The following is a 16,416-nucleotide window of genomic DNA, read 5'->3' on the forward strand; positions in this document are numbered from 1 at the left end:
GAGATATGCTGATATACAGTATGTCACTGACAAATAGCACTGAATGTGGCTCATGTATCATCACAGCTACAAAACAATTCCTTAGTAACCCTCATGGAGTACGCTCCCCTATAGATGGCAGTGTGGAGTTTGAATGAGGCCTGTTTTGGATCTGGTCTGGGACTCTCTCTCTCAGGCTTGGTGCTTAGTATAGGCCCAATGTGGCTTTTTACCACCGAAACAGACTCTTCAAATAGACACTTTTTTAAAGGTCAATACAGAATTTCAAAACATATATGTCCACTGCCAGCTCGGCACATAAAATGACCTAAATTGGATCACAAGAGTTGTTGTCATTTGTTGTCAATTGAAACCACTTTTGACTTAGAAAAAGTCAGTATAAGTTTTTACAGTCTTATATGTTACACTTTTATAACACAGTGTTTATACATTATTCACTTTTATGCATATAGCAAACGTGTTAATATGTACTTATATTTGTACATATTTTTAGCAAATATTATATGTATGTATACCTATATATTTACTTAAACCTACATGTACACCAAATTTTACATATTGTAATCATTATTTAAGTAATTGAGATGGTAGTAACATCTGTTCGTAACAACTGTAAGTAAAGCCAAAAATGTTAGTAATCCATTTCTTTCCATACATTTTACAGTCTACTTAAAGTGTTGCAATTGTCAACAACATATATTTACATAATCCCACAATTGTTTATATTCTATTCTGTTGCTTTTATTTTATTATTGCTACTATTTTTATTGCTTATTTTTTATCTTTGCATTGTATGCTTATATTCTATTTCCTTTCCCCTGATGAATCCTATTACTTTTTCTGCTGGAACAACGTAATTTGGATCTTATCTTTTATTAACTTTTGCTAGATTGTAATTATCTTATACATTATGTGCAGCACAACAAACTAATTGTCCAATGTATTTGTCTGTGAAGGGGGTATAAAGGATACAGTACAAATGCTAAAACAACTGACAGAGTGCATATTTTGTCTGTGAGATTCTTTGAGAGAAAGTCTACCAAAAAATGCCATGTTCTGAGAACTGGAGATGCTTACTTACAGGAAAAGTGATACAGCTTTGCAGTACAGCGAGTCATCGTTATGCTCTGAAGCTCAGCCTTTTGCTTAATGTGCATTTGCAGTATTATCTGTAATGTGTCTAGCATGGCATTACATTTCCTTTATGCAAGCATTGTAAGGTTATCTGTTATTGACTGTTGGCTTTGAGCCAAGAGACAGAGAGAGGGAGAGAGAGTTAGAGAGCGAGAGAGAGTTTGTGTGTGTGTGTGCACTTGACAGAGTGATGCAAAAGGACAATGAATGTATAAGGGAAGAGAATGATAGATAAATGTAAATGATAAAGATATTAAGTTATTATTTGTTTTTGTTTAATTTAGATTTATTCAAAGACCCGACTGGACGTAAGTGAAAGGATCACTCCACTATTGATAAACTGTGACATACGTCCATGGCTCAAGGCGGTTACATCTTGAGAAATGGGTCAGGTAACTGTTATTATTATTATAACTGATTTGCTAACTCTTTTTGCTTGATGCCTAATTTCTGCAATTTCATATATATAACGCACAAATGTATTCCACCCTTTGTTTATAGTGGTTACATTGCCATTTAATGTTGACTTAAGGAAAACCTAAAACGTAACATAGCAAAGATAAGAAGGAACTGCATCTCCAACAACTTTAATGTACATTCTTTTCACCTATAAATTTCAACACCTAAACACTTAAATACTGATCTGCTGGTTTGATGGAATACAACATTTATTCAGTAAAGTGTCAGTGGATGAATGAGAAAGGGTTAGAAAGTTTTTTCTTTTGTTTATTCAGTGGCTGAAATACTTGGAAGATGTCTGTGGTTGAGAAAAACTGCCTAGAATATGGTTGGGCATTTATAGGGAGGCTTGCACAGTAATTATAGAGTGGGTCCAGTCTATGCAGAGAGACGTACCATTTGGAGAGAAGTGTCAGCCAATCACTATTCAAAACTGTGTGTCTACACGCTTGGTAAATCCTCTTCTGTCCCTCCTCCACTGGTGGGATAGGCAAAGAGAGATTATAGTCAAAAACATTTTGGGGTGAGAGAAGACTCGAAGTGGTCACAGATGAACATATAATACTGAGGTAAGAACAAATGGTACTGCAGGATCTGAAGTAAATAAAAAAATACACTTATGTGCAGTAAGTCTTACAGAATGTTATCACAGCTTTTCAATAATGATATTTGTTTGTTACAAAGAGTTGTTCAGGATATTTATTTAGATTCTGAATGTGAATTATTTGTGAATATTTGCACTCGAGTAGGTGAGGCAAACAATGTTTTATTTTTTGAAAGAGTTTTACTATTTGAAATTGTAGATTTCAAGTATCACAATGCATGGTGCATGTTTACTGTGGTTTTCATAATTTCATGATTGCCACATGCAATCAGGGGAACATAGGAATTTTGTTATTTCCACATTCTTTGTTTCAGATTTCCCACTTTCCAACCCAATGTTTGGATTAATTTTTGCTACATATGTAAGAGAAATAAATTATTGCTGTTTTCCCACTATGGATCCGAACAGGTCACAGTGGAAAAGGCACTGAAGAGTGTGTGCCTTACTACCCAGAGGCAGCCTACAGTCATCACCTAGACCTGGGCTACCTCAAGTGTGTGAACGATTTCCAGAACAGCACCACCATTAAGCGACTAAGCCTTAAGAGGAGGCCCAGAGTGGCCGTGAATAATGTGGAAAAACCACAAAATGAAACTTCACCTGGCCAATGGCGTTCCTCAGAATCCCTGTCATCATCTAGCAGTGATGATACTAGACTATTGGCCATGTCTTCTATGACCAGAGGTCGGCCCCCTCGTCCTCCACCCCATGGTTCCTCCTCGGATAACCCACCCTCCAGGAATGAAGCACCCACAGCCTCTCAGGTACTTCCTGAGTCGAAGCCTCTGCCTGCAGCGAGATGTCTTACATTACCCAGACACAACCCCCTGGTGGAAAAGACCCTTATGGAGACCCGCAAACGTTTGGAGCAGGAGAGGACCATCCAGCCTCCACCTGAGCCCCATCCCCGTCGACGCCTGGCCAGCTTTGGAGGCATAGGCTCCACTGGCTCACTATCTCCTTTCACTGGCTTGGGAGCATTTAACCATAACAACAATGGGAACAAGCCTACAGGCACTGGGGGTGATTTGACTGTCCACCTTAGCTCCGCCCTTGGCAGTAGAGGCAGCACAGGGTCCCTGAGGCTGAGCCCACAGAGCTCTGGCAGATCCACCCCAGTTACAAGTCTTGGCCCCATGCACCTGCAGCATGTCCGTGACCAGATGGTGGTAGCTCTGCAGCGGCTGAAGGAGCTGGAGGAGCAGGTGAAAATAATCCCTATCCTACAGGTGAAGATCTCGGTCCTTCAGGAGGAAAAGCGACAACTGGTCTCTCAGTTCAAGAACCAGAATGACAACCAGGACCTAAACGATGTGATCTGGAGGAGAGCATATAGTGTAGGGAGTTCTGACCACTTCCAGAGGGTCTCTGAGTTTGAGAACCAGGTGAAGACTGAGGAAGGACTTGAAGGCATAGTGCAAAGTGACTGCACTGGCCTCAGGGAGTTCAGGCAACTGACTGAAGAGATGCAGGCACTGGAAAGGACCATCAAGGGTGGACGTTTGCAAGCACGGCATGGAATAAGCTATAGCACACTGCATGACAGACCTGTCAAGTCAGTTGCTATTGGAACTGATGATGATATAGGCATCATCTTGTCTAAACCCACAAAAGAAAACAAATATGTGGACACTGAAAAGATAGAGACAAGGTCCATTGCAACAGGAGTACCTGAAGTCAATCTTGGAATTGTCACAGAACGGGAGGCAGAGCTTGATGCCCAGCAACAAATAATTGAGGCCCTGAAGGAGAGAATCTGTCACTTGGAAGCAGAGTTGAAAGAATCAGCTCTCCAGACAGAGATGAGTCGTCTGAAGCTGGAGCTTCAAGCTGCAGGGGCTAGAAACCGAGTCGACAAGGCCTCCTTTGCTAAGCCATCTACTGTGAGTACGGGCACTGAGGCTAGGCCTCACACCAGGAGCCAGGGAGTGGGTAACCATACAGAGCACCGAGATGCCAGCACAGGGGAGATGACTGAGGTGAAGAGATGTACTGTGGGAGTATCTTGTACGCCTGACCTTAGCAATGTAAGCACAGGCCCGGATCTACCCATGAGCCACTGGGAGGTAAGGGAGCGAGTGGAGAACAGGGAACAGTGTGTGGGGATACAAGTTATTACAAACACACAGGGGGTTGGGACGGAGATAAAGGTGTGTGATGCAGAAACCAACACAGATATAAAAATGGAGAATTTGGGGTCTGGGAAAGGACAGATGGAGCATCGTTCACTGACTTGTGAGTACTGTTCAGTTGGCATGAAGATTAGTGACGCAAAGGAAGTGGTTTCTCTTGGTATGGCCACAGATCCAGTCAGAGGGGTTGATCTGGGCATCATGGCATCACCGCAGACAGCCTCACAGCGCACCAACACAGTGTCCAATTCAGTGTCACGCTTTACCAGTACCAGGCATGCCTTCAACACCAACTCCAGCACCAACACTGTCCTCAATACCCAGGACAAGCACACCAACACCACTCAGACTGTTACGAGGACAGTGTCTGTTGGCAACAGGGTCCGAGACATCCAAGGTATCCCAGAGACCCGCTCAGTTGGCGTAGGAACCGCAACATTGGTAGGAAGTACCTTAAAACAAACACCAGTGACAGTGACCAAGGCAACCCGAGACACAGGTGTTGGATTCACAAACATTAATGAGAATTTCTTGGTTGGACTGAAAACACGGAATATGGCTTGTGGACCCTCCCATCTACCTGACCCCACCAAGACTAGGAGCATTGGTGTAGGAGAGGGGAAAATACGGGATTTCTCAGTTTCACCCCAAATACCTGGCCATATGTTCCAGCAGTCTGCACAGTCCCAGTGGGACCCAGAGCTGAACCATTACATAGAGAAGATGCAGAGGCTGCTAAGAGAGCCGCAGGGCCTGCTCACAGAGAGCTACAGTGAGCAGGGGGAGGTGTTTGTTCAGCAGCAAAGCAGCCTAGGAAATATTAGCTCCAAGCTGACCTGCATAAACACAGCCACGGCACAAGGAGGAACAGAAGTCCATCCTCTAGACTCACAGTCTACAGGTAGCACTGCAGGGATTGGTGTTCATTATTTACTTTGTTAAATATATTTTGGTACCATTCACAAACTTAACTGACATCCCCTTTCTCTGCTGCAGCCAACAGACCATTTCAGTCCCTGTCTCGGCTCTCAAATGACTCCTCTAATAGTGATAAAGCAAAGTCAGAAATCTATCAACTCAGTTGTAATGAATCAGAGGTGAAAAGAAGGATCCAAATGATAGAACAACAGGCATCCTCAGCTCTGCAAGGTAAATCTGTGTGTGCATGCATGTGTGTGTGTGTCAGTGTGTTAGTCCTGTATAATCCCTTTATCTGTTATGTTCAAAGCTCATCTTGCTGAGAGATACAGTAAGCATCAGGAGGGTAAAAGTGCCACTGTCTGTTCAAAAGATTAAAAATATTCTATTCACAGACCACTCCCAAGTCCCACTTTAAACTGGTATGAAGTTTAGAGGAAGTGGCTGTCTTTGGCTTGGCAAATTGACGCTTTGAGGCGTACACTTGCAATGTTTGGTATGATATTGGGTTTTGGGAAAGCATACATTTCATAGCAGTTTGTGGCTGAAGAGGGTCTAAAATTGAGTGGCTTTGTAGGAAGGACTTGTGTAAGAGAATGCTTTCCCTTTTAAAATGATGCTTTTACATTTGTAAGAAAAACATGGTGCACAACCTGCACTTCGTATGAATTTACATTCTTAGTTCCTACTGATCCAGATTGACCTACTGGCTTTATATCTGACTTTTTAAAATTAACTACGTGGATTGTACTTAATACAAGTTAATACCTTCCGAATGTCACAATGATATTAATTAAGTGTGGTGTATATTAGGATTCAGAGGCTTGTGTTCCATGGTTGTCCCTAGACAGGCCAACAAATGTCAATATGCTGCGGTCTATCATGAAGAAACAAAATGGTGACCAAGGCTGCAGCAGCAACAGGAAGACCTTGAAGTTTATGAGGGTGACCACAGGGTAAGGTTGTCCTGTATAACCTCTTATTTGTAATATTGTGATGGATACCATGTCCTCAGGCTTTGTCCATTGTGGGGTGTATGCTGTGTATATGCGCATGCCTGGGTATGTTCATGTAGTTTCAGTGTATTAAACCCTTGTGGTTTGTCCTTAGATTAGACCCCATGTCAATTTATGGGCCGTCTGCCAGTGAGGAGGCTAACTCTGAGGAAGAGGAACAGAAAGGCAACAGAAAATGGAGGGACGTTCCCGGCCAGTCTGATCAAGATGGACAGGGCAAAGGTGTCTCCAGCAGGGACCTGAAAGGCTCTGTGACATCAGATACACAACAGAGGTAGGAGTCTACAAGGTTTTAAAATTAATGAATCTTTTATTTGAATAAGGTTACTGCATTAAAGAACATCACCCTAATAACATAATAATAATCTATATATTGGTGTACTCAAGCTAACTTTTACCACAGAGATCCTCTGAATTGTACACTAGTGCCTAGTAAGCAGTTGCATTTTGTCCCTTAAGGTTTAAGCTAAGTGAAAAGATGTTTTCTGCATGTCAAGCCTTAAGGATCCACCTGAGTGATGACACGACTTTATCCAGCAGGGACCTGGTAAGTGTTACTTACCGTATTCAGCATGAGAGGCCTAGAAGCTGTGTGTGTGTGTGTGTGTGTGTGTGTGTGTGTGTGTGTGTGTGTGTGTGCGCCTGCCTATGTGTGTATGTATGTTTATGTGTTTTCAAGGGCATGAGTGGGGAAGGGATGGGGGTGGAGAAATGCTGATGCAGGGTGTGTTCAAGTATGTCATTTAAAAAAGAAATGAGTTTGGCATTGGACACAAAAAGCCCAGGAATGTGTCAACTCTGTAATTTTCTGCCATGGAATCTTTCTTGACCTAAAAAAACAGTGTTATTTTTAAGTGAAAGGGACTTCTTGACTTCTGCTATAATTAGGTGAACAGATAGAGAGGAGAGTGCAAAAGAGGCGATATAGTTTATAAGTTACAAATAGAGGCTACAATGAAACTTGATATTCTAAGGAAACTCCTTCCAACATGTTACAAAATATGCTTTTTTTTGTGGATGAAATGAAGACAGCCTCTTTTCTTTCTCTATTCCTTCCCTTTATGGGGTTGTTTTGGAGCTCTTTTATAGTGAGTTATTAGTTTATTGTCTTCTTTGTTTATGTTCTTTCAGTCACATTCCCATAATTACAGCATGTTCATGACTATCTAAAGTTGAAATTGCTCTGCACTCTGTGAATTATGGCAACTTGCAAAACTGAGCCATGGCTAAAAAACATTCATGTTTTTTTAATACACATACCTGAGTGCTTGTATTCTTGTCTCCCTCAGCATGCCTGTCTACACACACTGCAGCAAGAGTGGTTCCGTGTGTCCAGCCAAAAATCAGCAGTTCCTAACATTGTGGAAGACTACTTGTCAACGTTTAGGGTTATATCACCCTCGGTATTGCAACATGTAGCAAATTTGGCTGATGGCAATGGAAACACAGCTCTTCACTACAGTGTGTCTCACTCCAACTTTGGCGTTGTCAAAAAGATGTTGGATGCAGGTAATATATCCACAGGGCAACTAGAGGTCATCTGCTAACATTTTGACATTTATTTTCCTTTCTCCCCATCCCTTTCCTCATTGGAGAGCATTTTATATTTCCCTGTAATTTTACAAATACAATACCAACAAAAAAGCTAAGGACAAATTATCCTGCTGGTGCTATTTACAGTTCAGAAACCACAATTTCTGTGCCTACTTAATAGAATACCATAACAATTAATTAAGTTATGCTGACAGAAAATAATCATCAGTTACAAGTATATACTAATGTGTTTTCATTAGTCTTAAAAGAAGACAGTTTGGGCTAAAATGATCCTTTGTGCTCGACTAATTAAAAGCATAAACTAACATAGTCCTGGGTTTAGCCTGTTTTAGGTTCATTGGAATGCATAGGAAGGTGTCTTGTATGAAGTCCTCCAGCACTCTTTTCTGTCCTGTGTTTGCTCTCAAAAAACATGGGTGCTGAAATGAATAATAACAGGTACTGAATTATAACCAATATCAGTTTCACGGGTAAAATTGCTCCTCCAACGGTTCATTCAATAGTATTCGCTATCAGGCATCACTGCACAATATGAATGAATTATATACAATAGCGAAGAAAAAATAATTGCTCAAATGAAAGAAACCTTAGCTTCTCATGACAATAGGATGAATGATTAATTATGTTAACAGTAGCATAGCCAATCAAGTGAGATGTTTGTCATTGTTAGGTTGATAGTCAATTATTACAAAATGGTAATTTTACTTTTGAAAGTGTGAGTAGTTCTCAGCATGTGAAAGTAGTTGGGCTCGAATGAATTGCACTTGCTAAGAAACTGATTCTTGGTCTACTATTCTAGCAGAAGGATTGATGTATTCTTTATGTGGGCTGGTACAGATGCTGAAGCTAGAACAGTGTAGGGAAGCTGTCAGTGGCACTTCAACTTGCATCTACTCCATAAGAGTATTCAGCTCTTTCTAATATGACTCCTGCTGGATCTCTATCAGTAGTTCTTTAAAGGGGCACAATGTTTAAGGCTGTAAACAGTGAGAGTCATTTAGGGTCAGCGCCTTGGTCTTCTCTGGGCACATAGGGAGATTAGATTACAAAACTTTAATGTCCTCAATGAGCAATTTGTAGCGCAGTTTAAAATACACACAATTACAACCAACAGTTGTAATATATTTTTTAACTGATGTAATAACACTGCCTAATCAAAAGTAATAACTTGAGTTATAACATTATTCTTATCCTTCGAGGTATTACATTATTAGACAGTATTATTATTGCGTCATCAGTTAAGAATATTTTAATATTTTAGTAGAATAAAGTAATAACCCATTTAGAGGCACATTTGTTACATTTTGTCAAGTTATTACATTATCCTGCAGTTATTACATTATAAGTTGCTACATGGGTTCAGTGATGGCTGAAGGAATTAATGAGTTTCAAGGCCTTTTTTTTGGTCCTACCAAATCTGATTTCTGCACCGACAAGTTCACATATCCTCAGTATCCTTGTTTAGAGGGTGGGAGTGTCAGTGGTGATTTTATTTGATTTTTTGTTCAGTCTAGTACAAGTACAAGTGAGCTAGGCCAGATGGTGGCTAGTTGAAGATAAGGCAGATTCTCAGAATTCCTTGAAAGATTTAAGGCGATTTGAAAGCGGCTCTCTAGCAAACTTGCTACCCACCTGTTCACTTTATGGGACATGTAACCTTCAGTGGGAGAAAGGCCTGGCAAAGGGAGATTAGTAACCAGCAAGACTTCAACGTAGGTACAGTTAGCTTAGCTATTAGCCTTTATGCACGGTGCTTTGCAATGTATGTCCTTGGTAGGCCTCCATAGTGCAGTGGCCTTGCTGTGGGTTATTTACAAATGTGTTGCAGTTTCTGTCACCCTCTAGTGGTCAGAAAATGTCACTTATTGCAGCTTTAGTGGAGTCACAATCAGTTATGCTCATTTTCTTTATTAGAATAGGCTGTGTACAAAACCATGTTCTACAATTCCTTATGAGATGAAAGTTGGTGCAATCACTGTAAAGTGTTTGAAAGAACCACCAATGACCTTTGTGGTTAACCTAATGATAAAAAATGATGTTCATCTTTTTCTTTTTTATATCCACATAACTTCCCTCTCATATGTTTGTTGACCCCACTGACTGCCATCACTACAGAGGTGTGCAACGTGAATCAGCAAAACAAGGCAGGCTACACGCCCATCATGCTGGCTGCACTTGCGGCTGTGGAGACTCCAGAGGACATGAGGGTGGTGGAGGAGCTCTTCACAAAAGGAGACGTCAATGCCAAGGCCAGCCAGGTTAGTCTGTTGCCCAGGACTAGTGGGTGTGATGTCCTACAGGCTGACTATGTTGTCTCTTTTCTCTTTCTCTCTGTGATGATGAGTAAGCCTGTTGTTGACTCATTCATACTATAAAAGGATGTGTGTTTTTTTCCTTTGGGTTATTATATTTGTAGTTTGATTCTTCCAAACATAGGAGTGGGTTTAGTTTATTCATGCATAGATATGGTAAAACCAGAGAAAAGAAGAGAAAACAAACTGTAGTTAATACAAAAAGAATAAAAAAGCATAAAATAAATGAAATGTGTAAGGCAAATAAAAACAATGCAGGGAAAGTGAGCATGGTAGTGAGAGTGTATGCGTGTGCGTGTATGTGTGCGTGTGTGTGTGCATGCATATACTGTATGTGTATATTCAAGGAGTGAATGAAGAAGAGAATGCAAATGTCTCGGTTCATCAGACAAGCTGCAGGTTTATATGTGTAATGGTTGCGATACGTAGATTCAGTCGCATTAACCTGCTGTTTGTGTTTGACCCCTCTATTCTGCACCTCAGGCAGGTCAGACAGCGCTGATGCTGGCAGTGAGCCATGGCAGGATGGACATGGTGCAGGCACTCCTGGCGCAGGGGGCAGATGTCAATCTCCAGGACGACGAGGGCTCCACGGCATTGATGTGCGCAAGCGAGCATGGCCATGCTGACATTGTTAAACTACTGCTGGCACAGCCAGATTGCAATGCCACCCTGGCTGACAGTGTAAGTGAGTCATTCCTGCCACCCTGCAGCCTCTTTGGGCCTGGTGGCTTTACGTTCTGCAGGATTTTATGTTTGTCTCTTACACATGGCATCACACAAACAGACAGTAAACGTGTCATAACTTTTACCTTTAAATCAAGCATTTTGGGGGGCAAATACAGTACTGTAGTGTGTATAATGTGATGCATATTCCACCACTAAATTACGATACAGAGCAAAACTTCTCAGAATGTCTCTGCTTTGTCTCTGTGTACACAGGATGAAAGCACAGCCCTGTCCATTGCATTGGAGGCAGGACATAACGACATTGCAGTGCTTCTTTATGCACATGCTAACTTCTCTAAAGGACAGGCTGGGGTATGTGGCTCAATATATTCACAATAATTATTTCAAGAATTAAAGTACCGGTTTTACTTTTTTAACTGTGTGTGTGTCTGCTTGTGTGCGTGCACCCATTCTCTCTTTGTAGGGAACTCCTCGTCTTGGCAAGTCGCTCTCTAGCCCTGGTGGAAGAAACATCTTTGAGTGAAGTGATGTCCCAACATCCCTTTGCTGCCTTGGATTACGTGAATGGAGATTTCATTTATGATATTCATGAGGTGCTTCAGTATCAGAACTCCCAGTAAAGTATTATTCATAACAAAGGGGCTCTGCTTTTCAATAATTTTTTGAGAAATGTTGAGTGTCAAACTTATAGTTGGATACCAAGTTAGTCAGAATGATTCTTTGTTTGGGTTGTCCATGGTAATTCTTTCATTATTCCTAGCTTCAGCCTTATAGCTGTTTGCAGTTGTTGGAGAGAGCAATAATAGTCAACCACCACCTGACAGTATGCAAGCAACTCTCCAGTTAAATGCACCATAGTTTAGTATTTGCATAAGACAGCATAAGGTGGACTGTAATGTAACCCAACAGATAATATAAAGCATGACAGTATATCTTTATTCAGGATATAGACTAGATAATGTTATATGCTGGAATCATTTATTATATACTTCCTTTTCAGCAATTATATTATTTCATTCTTAAGTTTATCCTACAGAACGGGGACAGAATGTGTCTTACAGATTTTGTTAATCATGATGAAAATTTTAATTAAAATGTTGAAACTGGGGGAACTTTGTACATCCATATTTTTTATCATAATTTTTAAAATATTCTGGGTTTCATTGATTGCCTTTTTGACCTGTGTAAAAAACAAAATAAGTTGTGATTTTATACACTGAGTGAAACAGGCATGTGCAACATGCCAAACAATGAATGTACATTTTAAAAAGTATTTATTCTAACATTCTGCCACCTGAAATGACGTCCTTAGGTTTTGTCAACACCATCAGTTTTTTCAAAAAGTCTATTAAGTTAAAAACATTGTAATCTATAACAGTGAATACCCATTTACGTCTTCCGGTTTGTGTTGTCTGACAGTACAATATACTGTAGTGTCAGGTAAATTTGATTTTTAGGCAAGTTAGGCAAAAAAAGTTGCAAAGTTTAGGTGAGGCCTCAAACTTTGGAAAGGAAGTTAGCAAACTATTTTCTTTTAAGGCACAATTGCAAACAAATATTTTCTAACCATGTATTAAACTGATAATCTGTTACGACTCTCATTGTACTAAAGAAGCTTTGTGAATTTGTTTGTTGTTAGTCTAATATCTATGTCTAAGTGTCCTTTTGACTTCAACTTGTAGTTCACTAAACTATTATATGGACTTTCAAGCCTATTTTTTTTTTTTTTTTTTTTTTTTATCTATTTCCTTTGTTGTAGCTGGTTGTTAATACTTAATGTTTTTTCCTTTACTTCACAGCAGTTTATAACTTAAAGAAAAATGCTGAATGGTCAGGTAGTATGATGACATAAAGTTTTTATGCAAAAGAATACATTTTTAGCCAAGTAATAATAGGTGTTGTACACTCACCCATTCATTGACCTTTAGCTGGCATGACTTATTCCCACATTGACTGGCTACAAGGACACTATACAAGGGTTTGTTAAGGACAAGTAGTATGCAAATTCATGTTGTCCATATTCTGTGCACATGACCTGTAGGTGGCACTAAAGATTTTAATGTAAGAAAACACAAGCTTTCTTAACACGTTTTCTTAGTTTTCTAAATTAAAATGTGTTTTTATAGGTTATATATTATTATGTGCATTTGATTTAAAACAAGACAGCTACTGGGGAGAAGTACCTCAACTCAGAGCACTACCTGAAATAATTTAGGTGCAGTATGGAAGATTATGGGGCTTTTAACCTGTCTTGAACAGAATAAAACTGAAGATTGCTATGCTTTTTATCATTCCTGTTGGTGTGGACACAAAACAGGTAATGGTCTAGAAGAAAATATTAATTTTGTGAAAAATAAATAACTAGGTTATTCAAATGTACTTTACTTTAATGTGTTGGCTTCTTTTTCCTTGTTTTTAATCAATAGAGAGGATCAGGGGAGTCAGGTCCATAGTGAATAGGGAGGGTGAGCCTCTTTAATTTTTTTAGACTTTAAAAAGTATAGGTCTTTTAGTTTTGACCACAGTAGATTTAATCACCATACATTTTTGGGCTATTTTTGATCATTTTACCCCACAATTTACTGTGAATGTTCTGTGTCCTGTCCTCCCCAACTTTTTGAGTCACCAGCCTCTACTGGTGACTCAGTGTTTGGCATTTCCAACAGCAGTGAGAGCTTGCAATGAGCCAACAATATTTCATCTCTTATCAAAAGAGCACAACAACAGTCAACAGTCACATAGCACCAATAGGAGTTATAACCAGATACAAGCTTTGTGTACAAACAGATATTTAAGTCTTGTGAACTGTTATGTTTGGAAAACCTCTTGCTCAGTGCTCTATAACACTGATTAGTACAGAGCTGCATAAAGATTTTCTTGTTTACATTCAGGCAGTAGTAGCCTGAAGATTAGTAAAGTCTCCCTCAAAAGACTGTGGCAGGACTGGGCATGAATGTGTCCTTACTCAACTCCCTAGGTAAATAGGGGTTTCAAAGTATTTGTCTCAATACATTTGCAGTATAGTACACCTTTTGGAAATCAGACTTTTTAGTAACTGTAATTATTTAAGACTTATTTACTCCTTATTTCTTACTGAAAAAAACAATAAGATACATATCGTCCTTTACACCATTCATATTGTTACTTCTGCCTTGAGAAGGTTAGAGCGTTTATGCACATCTCCACCTGCATGAAAATCTCAAGGAGTCTTTCAGGTAACCGAATTAACCTCAAGCCAAACAAAAATTACTATGGTGGAATAATATAGTTATTAGATTGGCAGGCAGCTCATCAAAATTAATTTATTCATTTGAATATTTAATCTCGACCTCTGCTTACAGCCCACATCATATCAGATATGTTAATGCATTTAAGATTACCAATTTGAAACTGGTTCTGGCATCTTATTTTGGGAGTTTGTAGTCCTCAGTAGCTTATATTGATTTGATTGATTGGATGATTGATGACTGACTGGTCATGGATCCTACCTCTTCTTTCATCTAGTCTTTCAAATGATATGGACTCAGGTAAGATCATTCTACAAGTCCACTGACGTACCATTCCATAAACCAATGTCTTAGCTTTCCAAACTTTGATCATTTTAAAAACCTCTAGTAGCTGCTGTGTTCATCTTGATAGGATGGCAAGGTGCTTTAATGATTTGACATCTATTCAGAGCACAGACAGCTCACTGTGGGCGCCAAGTGGCTTTGTGACCTGACACTGTGAATCACAGAGTGTAGAACTGATCAAAGTACTTTTCGTAATGAGTGAACACACACTATAGGCAAGAGCTGAGTCTGTGTTTGCGCCACGGCAGATTAAAATTGGATTTCAGCTTTGAATAAACTGTAAATAATTTATCAGACAGTCAGAATAACCTATGCACTGGCACAGTTCAGTCTGTTTCAGTCAATATTCCCTATGGTCTTCAACAGAGGAATGCCTGTCCAACCCATCATGTCTGTGAAAGCCAGGAGTCGGGCAATCATGGCATTTAAGGTGGAGCGATAATTCTGCATTAGCCCTCCAACTGAGAGACTATCATTGTTTATTTTAACATAAGAGCTTTGATAATGAATGAATAAGAGATAAAGGGTTATATATTAATTATAAGGGGTTATACAGGGATAGTAAAGTCCCAATTTGCCATTTTTAAGTATATCAAATATTTTCTTCCAAATAAAAAAAAAAAAAAAAAAAAATCAAAAATGGTACAGTGGCTACAGTGAAATGTCAGCTAAAAACATCTCATTCCTGTGCTTTGGTTTCCTGTGACTATAGCTAACCACATGGTTATGTTTTTGCATGGTAAAGCTTTTAAAAGTGGTAACTGGAAATAGAAGATAGAAAACTTATTCTACAGCACAATAGGGGAAGATGTTTTGATGTTGTCAATCCACATGGTGGTGTACACCCCCTTACTCCCCCACCCCCACCCCACCCACTGTGCCACTGTGTCTCCTTGGTGAGAGCTTGTGCATGTGCGACTGAGTGCACTGTGAGTCATTCCCCAGCAGTAGCAATAAAGTACAATGCCATACAAGGTCCACCATCAAAATTTGCTGTTGCTATGGTAACAGTCAGTAGTTGAATGTGTTGTTTTCAGCAAGTGGATCTTGGAGAGATAATAATGAAATTATATCTCTATGTCACCGGGGATAGCCAATCCAGTCAATCCACATTGGCCTAGTATTTGAATAAAAAAATCAACTCTGATTAGATATTGACATATGCCATCTTCAAAAGCATAACAAAAGGATGGCTCCCTTCTATTTTTAATTGTCATGACGTGAGGCTGGCATGTAGGGGGATTTGGGTGGCAAATTCTAATCTCATGCAAATTAATGCCCTTGTCCTCTGAGCTAAGAAATGCCAACCAATACCATCAACAAATGGCGTTGATTCATTATGCACAGCATGTTGGCGTCTGTTTTGCTGTCTGTGTTGCTGTGTCTTGGCATTTGTTGGCTAATGATTATTTCAAACCTGCAAGTGGCGATGCCTGTATCTGTGCGATGTTGGATTCATGTGTTCCAGTTTTAGCCGTTTGTCTTATGTTTTTAAATAATAAAAAAAAAAAACTTACTGTGCTCCACTGACAATACTGAAATGAAACATTAGCATCTTAACCTTTAAATACAAGGCATATCGTATGCTCAATCCTGAGACATATAGCTCATATTAAATCATATGATATGTTACACAATAAAAGAAAGCAAAGGCTACCAATAGAAATGCTATTATAGTAGAGTGGAGAGAACACAGTTTGAAAGAAGTCTAGTGTTTTTTCTATTGTTTCATCTAGTTTCCAGATTCCAGTGTAGTCCTGATCTTAAAAACTACACAACAAGTTGATAGATATTAATACAATAATTTATTACTGTATAAATCTGTTCAAGAAAACTGAAATGTTGAGTAGATTATATGCCACAGTCGAGTATTTGTTGGATGTTTTTCCACTGTGTTCTTAACTGGTGTATGAAGTGTGAGTGTTAGTTTGATGTGCAGGAGGCTTAAGAATAATTCATTCAACTCCAGTAAGGCTATGGAATAACAAGGCAAGTTGCCACACAGATTGTCACGTGGGCTACAAT

At 39.5% G+C, this 16,416-nt stretch overlaps 1 protein-coding gene across 1 annotated transcript; it reads left to right on the top strand.

Moving 5' to 3' along the window:
• The first annotated feature begins 1,489 nt into the window (after positions 1 to 1,489).
• On the top strand, positions 1,490 to 11,814 carry LOC139648634 (KN motif and ankyrin repeat domain-containing protein 1-like). The gene is made up of 12 exons (XM_071524815.1): positions 1,490 to 1,526; positions 2,606 to 4,938; positions 5,002 to 5,230; positions 5,326 to 5,478; positions 6,095 to 6,203; positions 6,358 to 6,537; positions 6,723 to 6,810; positions 7,553 to 7,772; positions 9,933 to 10,075; positions 10,613 to 10,813; positions 11,072 to 11,170; positions 11,283 to 11,814. Exons 1-12 carry the CDS (start codon positions 1,490 to 1,492, stop codon positions 11,340 to 11,342), a joined length of 3,852 nt encoding a protein of 1,283 aa, XP_071380916.1. The 3' UTR covers positions 11,343 to 11,814.
• The last annotated feature ends 4,602 nt before the right edge of the window (positions 11,815 to 16,416 follow it).

The sequence above is a fragment of the Centroberyx affinis genome, unplaced genomic scaffold, assembly GCF_046629955.1.
Source record: "Centroberyx affinis isolate AG114_WGS23_722 - 3 ecotype Tasmania unplaced genomic scaffold, CSIRO-AGI_Caff_v1 ptg001233l_1, whole genome shotgun sequence".
Taxonomy (NCBI): Eukaryota; Metazoa; Chordata; class Actinopteri; order Beryciformes; family Berycidae; genus Centroberyx; species Centroberyx affinis.

Excerpts from the sequence above, each read along its gene's own strand:
- LOC139648634 (XM_071524815.1), top strand. The coding sequence starts at position 1,490 with ATGGCTCAAGGCGGTTACATCTTGAGAAATGGGTCAG. Across the intron at positions 6,204-6,357 it reads TTTATGAGGGTGACCACAGG|ATTAGACCCCATGTCAATTT; the intron begins GTAAGGTTGTCC and ends GTTTGTCCTTAG. Across the intron at positions 7,773-9,932 it reads CAAAAAGATGTTGGATGCAG|AGGTGTGCAACGTGAATCAG; the intron begins GTAATATATCCA and ends CCATCACTACAG.